This window comes from Lonchura striata, chromosome 5 (genome assembly GCF_050655825.1).
Source record: "Lonchura striata isolate lonStrDom1 chromosome 5, ASM5065582v1, whole genome shotgun sequence".
NCBI classification, from domain to species: domain Eukaryota; kingdom Metazoa; phylum Chordata; class Aves; order Passeriformes; family Estrildidae; genus Lonchura; species Lonchura striata.
The window spans coordinates 18050722-18060886 of NC_140707.1; the positions used below are offsets into that span (position 1 = coordinate 18050722).

Consider the following 10165-nt stretch of genomic DNA (forward strand, 5'->3'; position numbering starts at 1 on the left):
TTTATTGTGCATCTCATTTTAAAGTCTTTCTTTCCATTCCAAAGGGAGCTTTGGTATAGTCTGGTACATGTTTTGGCTTTTGGTTTCATATGAGAGTCCTGCAAAGCATCCTACAATTACAGATGAAGAAAGGAGATACATAGAAGAAAGCATTGGAGAGAGTGCCAACCTCCTAGGTGCAATGGAAGTAAGAATAAATATTACCCACACCCTGCTTTCCAATGAGATAGTGAGAAAAAGAAAATCCCAGCAACCAAATAAATACAACAACAAAACCCCAAACAATCTCATTAAGATCTAGAAGTGTATTTTGAACAATTTGAACAAATGTGCTCCTGGGGGATGGGAAGATCGTAAATCTGCTGGTGGGTTTCTGGGTGGATTCTGCTTTTGCATTAAGAGAACACAGGTTCCAGTTCTTCTGGCAGATGACTCATGGGATTTATGCCTCTTTGTCTACTTCAAATTATAAAAAGAGGTACAGCTACATTTGCAACTGCATCTTTATTTAGACTTTTCTTGTATCTTGAGCTGAAAAAGTCAGTTTCTTTTCTATATAGTAATTTCTGGAGGGTTTTCTCTTCCTAAAAGCAAACTCCAGGAAAGACACTACTCAGTGTCTCTTGAGGTCCCCAGAACATCAGAAAATGCCCATCCTTATTATTTTATGTTTTTTTCTGCCAGAAGGACTGCAAGTTGCAGTAGAGTATGTTTGAGATCTGTAGAACAGCTCCCATTATTGCAGTCATTTTGCTGGAGACATAATACCAAGCCTCTCATAATCTTAGTTCTGTACTGGTTTAGTTCTCAAGCACCATGTATGACCTAAAATCCATGTGTGAACTCTGAATTTTCCAGCCACTTAACACTCCAGTTGTGCTAACTAATAATCATCTTATTTCTGTAACCGCTGAAAAGCTTTAAAGAAACTATTACCATGTTTCCTCACTCACTCAGGAAAATAAAAAAAATTGTTTAAGCCTCACTTCATCTGCTTAAATTTTTCCACCATCCATTCCCAGTAGACCCTCATTATGCTTTCTATTTGGTCAGAGCACTGGTTCTTGATTGAACTCAGGAATTAACAGTTTTTGACTTAGTAAAAACATTGCTTAGTATTAAATAAGGAACTGAAAATATTACAGAGTAATTTTTTGATAGCTGAAATTTTTAAGTGTTATTGGGGGCCTGTCTCAGTTGATACTCACCAGCATTCAGTAGGGTTCATGGTTTTGAAAATCTGATGTGAAATTAGTTACTCTGAAGGATGTCCAGACAATTCTAATATGGATTGTACAATTTCTGTCTATTTTTTATTGTGGCTTTTTAATTAAACATTATTTTTTCAAAGTGATTATCTTGTATCAATAGTTCAGTTGCTTCTAAAATAATTAAGCTGAAATTCTTCCCATACCATCAAGTTAGATTTTCTGGCTGGCTTCCCATTAATTAAGTCACTTAATCCTTACCTCTCACTTAAGTTAATTTAATAGGTATACAAGGATAGATGTTGCACATACCTACCTATGGGCTGGGTTTTTTTGAGGAAAAGCCAGTATTCAAATAAATAATAGACTGAATTCAGCCTGAATTCTTGCTGAAGATTTTCAAGTACTTATCTGGGTATGGATCCTGTGTTTGGATCAACACAGATGGGTGGAAGCCTGGGCTTGTGGACAGGTGCTGGGACTCAGCAGGGTTGTCCATCTGTCTTTCTTTTTTTCTTTTTGCAATTTATTTTAAAAACACAATAAAACAAACAAAAAATATATTGACCAAGCAGTTTCAGCTGAGATTTGATAAAAAAAGAAAAGGTTGAATACTGCCATTAACATTTAAATGCTAAAATACCTGTTTGCAGTAAATCTGAAAGAAATAATGTAGTTAGTGTCAAATCTGTTTCATTACATACAACAACAATGTATTTTAAAGACATTATTATTTAAAGACATTATTATTATTATTATTATTATTATTATTATTATTATTATTATTTTGGTCTTATGACTGAGATAAAAGCACTTGTACATGAGTGTTGTGATACAATTGAGTATCACTGAGTTTCTCCATTTATGCATTTTGTAGTAACAATTATATGCTGTGCATATATGTGCTTGTTGGATCATAGCTAAAAAAAAGGGTAAGGAAAGGGAAGATGATAATGATCAACATGGTAACTGGATCCCCTTTCTATGTTTCAGAAATACAAAACACCATGGAGAAAATTTTTTACATCTATGCCAGTCTATGCAATAATAGTTGCAAACTTCTGTAGAAGCTGGACTTTTTACTTGCTGCTAATTAGTCAGCCTGCTTATTTTGAGGAAGTGTTTGGATTTGAAATAAGCAAGGTATGTAAAAAGAATGTGAAGATTTTATCTTAACTATGTAAATATCAGAGCTGTATTTGTAGTATTTATTAAGAATAGGAAAGAAAAGTGTTACACATCTTTGTCATGGATTTGCATCTTAAATCTTACTCATCCCAGTTCCTGTTTCCTTGACCAGCATGAATAAGTGAAGTAACAACTATGACAGGATGGGACAGGGAAAGGTGGAGGCAGGGTGAGATTTAGTGATGATTTACTTGGGGATACATTGCAAGTTAAGTGCTCAAAACCAGATCCTGCTTGGTGTTAGGAAGGTGTCAGCAGCCCCATTGCACTCTGTCCCTGATGCCCCAGGGGTTGCAGAATCCCACCAAAGCTTATAGCAAGCATTGACAAATGGATTTTTCCAGGTGCCTTTTAAAAAGCAGGGCCAGCCTGTTCTAGGCAGGACAGTATAATTTGTCACCTTTCTATAGGCACCTTTAATGTAGTGAGAGCTGCTCCCCCTTTCTCGTTTGGAAAGGAGAAAACTCGGTGGCAAAATGTGAGATTTAGGGGTGATCCAAGGTCCCATGTGATTCACACAAACTTTGGGTCAGACCTGTAAGGTAAATATGGGTACACACATATAATCTATTGGAACAGGCATCACAAAAGTACATCTGATTTTGCCATGCAAGCATAGCACTTGGAATACTACCAATGGATATTTAGGATTTTATCTTTCACTACACACAAAGTTTTTCAGACATATCTTTTGCCCAAATACACTTTGCAGCTTGGTCAGAAATCAAAGAGAAATGGCCATTGTGCATGTGATGATGATCCACAGGCAATTTGTTTAGGCATGTGAGGTTTACTGCAAAGCTGCACTAAACACCATAAGAAATGCAGCAATTCAGTTTTACACTTTTGGTTATGAATTTTCTGAAAATTCTGATGCAAGGACTATAAGTGAGGGGGGAAAAGCTTTAGCTTAAATATAAACTATGAAAAAAGTGTCATGGCATCAGGGGTTCTTAAAAATTCTCACTGCATTTCATAAAATAAAACAAAATAAAATAAAATCTTCAGATCACTATTTTTGTTCATTTTAGAACCCAACACTTTAAGTTTTAACACAGAATGTGACCCTGAAAAGAAATAATTAGCTGCTGAATGCTTCAGAAAATGAAGAATCAAAATTTTCTTATGGTTTATACTTCACTAATTATAATTTTAATTTTAGGTGGGTATTTTATCTGCTGTGCCACATTTAGTGATGACAATTATTGTTCCTATTGGGGGACAAATTGCTGACTTTTTAAGAAGCAGGCAGATTGTTTCAACGACTAACGTGAGAAAGATAATGAACTGTGGAGGTAAGTCTTTCTATTTTACTTAACAGTTTCTTGAAGGGATTTGATGTTCACGTTGTGTTCTGTATAGAATAAAGAAACAAACTGCACAGTTGTATGCTCTTAGGAGGCAATACTTCCTGCATTTTTTATGCAATGCAGATGCAGTTACTAAATAAAGTAAAACACTGGTGCTGTCATTAGCCATTTCCATATAGTTCATTGTTATTTGGAAACCATTTTGAGTATTATAGAAATAGATGAGGTTTTGGAGGGGAATTTGCCTACTCTTAGCTACTTACTCAGTTCTAGCTCCTCACCTAAACATCCTCTGCACTAAGAGAGCCCAGACAACTCCCTGAGATTGCATCCTCGACTTCTGAGGGGTTAAAGCCACTTTAGGTGTGGTAAGGGATGGGAAATTCACAAGCAGGTTACCCATGAGAGTTGACTGGAATGACTGAACCACATCACAAACGTTTATTTTCATCTTACAAATGACAGAAAGTGGCAATATATTAGCATATAAAGAGTAAAATAGGTATTATTTGAGAAAGGAAGAACACATGTTTTTTTAGAGTTGAAAGAAATACCTGATTGTATCCCACTCTGAAGTAATGTTTTATTTGTGTTCCTATGAATTATGAAATATCGTGGCATCCTAAGGCCTGCAGTATTTGAGAGGGAATTTAATTTGATGCCTGGTTTTATTTATTATTTCACCAGGTTTTGGTATGGAAGCAACTCTTCTTCTGGTGGTGGGATATTCACACAGCAAAGGAGTGGCTATTTCATTCTTAGTGCTTGCTGTAGGCTTTAGTGGATTTGCCATATCTGGTAAGATTATATTACTATTAACACTAAACTATTTTATCTTTAAGAGACAAAACATCTATCTTTGCTTTTCTTCATGGATAGTCATTAAAAAGCCCACTCACTTTGGAATTCCCAAAGAACATTATTTATGATCATAATAAAGGAATGTACAATGTATAATGCACAATCTATAGTTTGGTATTACAGCTTTTGTATTAGATTATTTCTGTTCAAATAATTCAATCTTTTCCATGTTCATTGCAGCAAATTAGGCTCTCTTCTCATTAAGATGCTAATGTACACTACAGATTTTTCTTGAAATCAAACATAGAAGACAAATGGACTTGTATTAAATAATAATACCTAAATCTACACATCTTTGTTTAAGTATTTTATTTTTTTCCACATTGTGCTGGTTATTGCTTTGTTAATATTGTAATATTTTTTTAATTTGGCACCTGTTAGTATTATATTATTTTGGGGCCTAATTACTAGAATTTCTTCTCTGAATTAAATTTCAGCTATTCCCCTTTCCTGCTGATTCATCAACCCTTTGCCTTTGCCTTTCCCTGCTCCAAACACAAGTCACCTGTCCTCCCCTTGTTTTCCAACTGTGATTTTAGCATCCTCTCCCATGCTGGTTCCTTATGTCTCACACAGGCTCTCTTTCATTTTGTGCCAAACATTAAAATCTCCTCTAATCAAATCTGTCCTTAATCTCATGTATTCTGCAAGGTATCATTCTTGCTTTGTACAATTTGGGAAGTGAATTGCACTTTCCCCAAGATGACCATATCATACTGCCTGCCCTTTCCATTATACTATCTCTATCCCAAGGTTTGGTTTCTGTTTTCACTTATTTAAGTACTTATTTTGGGAATAATTCTTTCTGCTTCTTTAGATTATTTAAATAGTTACTGCAGACATTTTCAGCAGAATCGTGCTGCTGAAAATGCAAGAGAACAAGTAAATATCTTTCAAAATTAATTAGTAATTTAGTTATAGATACTGTGTTTTCCCTCCAATTTAACACTGAAGAATAGAAAAGAACTCCCTTCTGCTGGTCTATGTGACAAAAAGTAAAATGTGGGCAATAGGAAAAGAACATGTTAGATACTGGAAGGAGAAAAGACTTGTTATTTACAGCATGAAATGGTTATGGAAGGGACTATGAAATACAAATTATTTCCCTGCCTAAATATCTTCTGGATTCTCTACTCCACACTGACACTGCTGGGAGGTTTTGGGGTTTTCTGAAACTGCAGTTTTGGGAGAAAATTAACCTGGTATCCCTCTAAAATATTTTCTTAAAAGGAAATGAAAACCCAGAGTCTCTCTAGGAATATTTAAGCATTGTAAGTCTTTTAGGGATAAAGAAATGCAACTAAGCAGCCAAAATATGTTCTAGTAAAAATGTCATGTCCCTTTTCTCAGCTGAAGTACTGCTCTGCTCTTGGTGTGAAAGCTCACTGACCTTTCTATTGCAGGATTCAATGTCAACCATTTAGACATTGCCCCAAGGTATGCTAGCATTTTAATGGGCATTTCTAATGGAGTCGGGACCTTGTCTGGAATGGTTTGCCCTATAATTGTTGGAGCAATGACAAAGAACAAGGTAAATGGAAATACAATTTTCAAATCTTCCTGTTTGATACAACTGGTTTCAAGAAAAAGACCTTTCTGTAAAACAGCCTGCCAGGATATCCATACTGGGTCTGGGACTTGCATCCAGGGATGCACGTTTGAGGCAGGCTTCACTATGTGCCCATTAGGTTGATGCTCTTGTGGGCTGATAAATTTTTCAAAGAAAGATGGCTATAAATATTTCTGAAACGGACACGTGAATGTTTTAGCTGTGCTATCACAACCTCAAGCCTTAATTTAAATCTTGCAGCTCAGAAGAATTAGGTAAATCTCTGTGCTACTCTGATTTAGCAAATTTCCTCTTTACAGACACGTGAAGAATGGCAGTATGTCTTCCTCATTGCTGCTTTAGTGCATTATGGAGGTGTGATCTTCTATGGCATATTTGCTTCAGGAGAGAAACAGCCCTGGGCAGACCCTGAACAGACAAGTGAAGAGAAATGTGGCTTTATTCATGAAGATGAACTTGCTGAGGAGACAGGGGACATTACTCAGAATTATGTAAATTATGGTACCACCAAGTCTTACGGTGCTACAACCCAGGTCAATGGTGGCTGGCCTAATGGCTGGGAGAAAAAAGAGGAATTTGTACAAGAGGAAGTACAAGACTCATACAACTACAAGGAAAGAGATTATTCATAACAAACTTAAATATTTGGTATATTTTGTAGTGTTTGTGATTAAATTCATTGTGATTGTTTGCACACAGAAATAAAATGTGGTATAAACATGTAAACACATATCAAACAGGAAGGTCTTACTGTAAAAAAATACATCAAAGTGCAATCTGTATGAGTTGTGATGTTATCACTTTCATTAGGTTATATTTGTTCTATAAACATTAGAGTTTTAAGGGTTTACTGGTCAAAACTATAGAGGCAAGTAGATACTTTAAAGTATACAAGAGCTAAAACTCATAATTACAGATTAAAGCACAACTAAGCAACCAAGTTGGCACATCTAATGCTCTTTTTAGAAAGCCAAAATTACTTGATCATTACAAATGCACTTATATATTTGTTACACTCTATTGAGGTTGTGTTGAAGACACACATTTACTCAGTGCAATGTAGGAGTTGTGTGTTTAGCCTAGGACAAGGACTTTCTTAGAGAAGAAAGGTTGAGTCCTAGGCGTTTACCAGGATTGATTCAGTTCCCTGAAGGGTAATTGCATCAAGCCTAAAGAACAAATAGGGCATATTGTATGTTTATCGTGGTTACATGCTGCAGGCTACTCTGTGATAAATAAAGGAATTATTTAGGAGTTTTATACTGAATGTTTGGGCACAAGTTCTTATTTCTATCCTTTACAGAATCTCATGAAATTATAGACATTGTCATGTTCTTCCCTGCATTTATCAACCGATATAAAAACAATATAAAATATTGAGTCTGACTTTGCTGGCAGCCTGGCAAATCCCTTTATCAAAAAACAAGCTTTATTATTCTATTCTTTGCAGTGCATTCTGAATTTGTACTGGTGTCTTTAGAAAGAGAAAAAATACCCCAATATAACATAGAAAAGAATATAGTCTTTTACAAAATTCCAAAGAGAAGTTTACTATGAGCAAATAGCCCTATGAAAAAAGATGCATTTGTTTTGCAGGATATTTTGAAACCAATAGAAGAAACAGAGAATAATTTAACCCTTATTCTTCCCTTAATAGCTTTCATATTTTTACACACTGTGCCACAATTGTATACATAGATATGTTTATTGAAGATACTGTAATTATAGAAAATGTTATTTTAGAAATCCCTGAAATAAAAGATGTATTTGTCTTTCAAGCAAACCTAATAATAATGGACACTGAATATGAGTAACAGAAAAACTCACAATAAACCAAAGTGGTAAATAACTAGTGTTGGGTTGAAAGAAGCCAACAAGCATCACGCTTGTCTTTTTAGCATAACTCAACAGTGACTGCAACATTAGTGTACCAAGCAATAAGTGCAATGCATCATGAAGTGCATAATCTTCTAGATGATATATTAACTTACATTTAGCTTGTTGTATATACTTGGGGTTGTTGGGATTGAACCAAACTGAACCAACTGAAATTAGCAACACCAGACCACTTCTTAATACTCTAAAATGACAACAATGATCCATTTCTTAATTCAATCAAATTAATATTATTGTATGTAATAATCCATTCTGGATTCTTGGTCTGTTCATTGTATTGTGCTAGTGATTGGAAACCCTGCTACCGCAATATACAACTTGAGGATTGTTTTTTCTCCTTTTTTTTAATGCAAATCATACCTTGACCTTAAGAAAAGAAGTATTTTGCTTTGTGCCTCAAAGTGATGTAAAACGTGACCATAGCTTTTGCTGTGTTTAATGAAAAAGATGTGGACTGTGTCACTTTTGTTGCTGCAAAAAAGTGTTAATAAAATGCTCTATTTATCCTTTTATATAAAAATGACCACTAGAGTTTCTTGTAATTTTTAGATGTGTTTTAATATAGACGACTAAAATTACAGTCTCTGCAGAACAAATTCTGCTATGGACATGGAGAGAGTCTCTCAGCTGGGAGCTCTGCCCCACACCCAGCTTTTTACTCTGCCTGTTCTTGCCTCCAACCATGTGCACGCCTGTGTGGGAGTTGTACCTGTCTCAGATTGTTTGTCCTCTCATGAGGATGGCTGACATAGATGTGGAAAAAAAAGGAGAAGTAGGATCAGTGTGAGAGATGCAGTGAACCTAGGAAGGACAGATTAACCTGTGTCAGCGAAAAAGATGGCATAGGTCAAAGAAAATTAAAAGCTACACATCGCTGTTTGTGGAATTTTTCCTTTTCTAGATTATCCAACAAGGCTCCTTAACTGAAACATACTACTTTCCATCCATTTATTAGATAAACCCCACAGCAATCAGTAACTTTAAGAAACCTTATATTAAAAAATAAGTATTTTTCTAATAAAATTTTTTACTTTTCAATAATTTTCTTTCATCAAGTAGAATAGTACAGAAACATCAAACTGAGCAAAAGGCTTCAGAACATGAACCAGAGGCAGTAACAGGCCCAGGGGCTTCAAAATTACTGTTGTATTTATTGTGATAAATGGACAGGTCAGAAATTACAAGCTAAATAAAAATCAATTCTTCTTAATTTTCAGTCTAATCTTACATGTTCTCTATATTGGAATTATTTAAATTATTTCCTTTCATTAAATATAGGTAGGGTTTTTTCTTAGCTTGAGACTTTTGAATGATGGTAGAGCAAAGGAGAGACTTTAATCCAGGCTTTAGACACTGCACTGTTCAGCCAGCTACATCTCAGTAAGGACCTAACAATTGCCTGTGAGTGCTACATTACTCAAGGGATCTCCACATTCTTTTTTTTTTAGCTCTCTGCTTCTGCTTTGGCTTCTTCACTTCCTCTTTCACTGGCAGAGCAGAAGAATCATTCTTTTGGGAAGGAGAAGGAGCATGATAGGTCTTAAGGTTTTTACTTCTTCACAGGCTCCTATTCATGTGAAAATACAGGAAGCAATTATCAGGAACATGACAGAAGGAAGAAGAGAAAATGGAGAACATAATTGGGTTCTTCAAAGACAAGCTCTGTCTGCTTTAGGGAAAAGGAGAGCTGGGGGGACATGCCCTTTCATCTAAGCCTCTATATTTCTTCTCGGTAAATAGGTTTATGTTTTTCTCTTGCTACTTCATTTTTCTAAAGTAGCATTGCTAAAATATACCTCTTCAGCCTCTTCTGAACTGTGCTCTTTCTGCTCAGAGGTTTCTCTTCTGCAGAGGTTCCCAGACTTTCTCTGCAGGCCTGTTGCACATGCATGGTGTAGTGCTGCTGTCCAAGATTGGAAGCACCAAGATGTTTCCTATCACCATCGGAGTAGGAGCTGCCTCGGGACAGGTTTCCTTATCTCCTGTTAATGGCCCACCAATGTCTGCCACATGGCTCAGAGATACTCTCCAGAGCTATTTCTGTTTAACAGGGGATCAAAAACCCACCACATGGCTCAGAGATAACTCTAACACTCAGAGATACTCCCCAGGAGCCAGTTCTCTTTAACAGG

The 10165-nt window shown here is 35.8% G+C and overlaps 1 protein-coding gene across 1 annotated transcript in view; it reads left to right on the forward strand.

Moving 5' to 3' along the window:
- The window catches only part of SLC17A6 (solute carrier family 17 member 6), a 29353-nt gene extending 20797 nt beyond the window's left edge, over positions 1–8556 (forward strand). The window contains exons 8-13 of the mRNA XM_021528538.3: positions 45–187; positions 2202–2351; positions 3559–3691; positions 4394–4504; positions 5971–6098; positions 6437–8556. Coding sequence (XP_021384213.1) covers positions 45–187; positions 2202–2351; positions 3559–3691; positions 4394–4504; positions 5971–6098; positions 6437–6769 — 998 coding nt within the window. The 3' untranslated portion in view covers positions 6770–8556. The remainder of the gene's footprint in view (positions 1–44; positions 188–2201; positions 2352–3558; positions 3692–4393; positions 4505–5970; positions 6099–6436) is intronic.
- The last annotated feature ends 1609 nt before the right edge of the window (positions 8557–10165 follow it).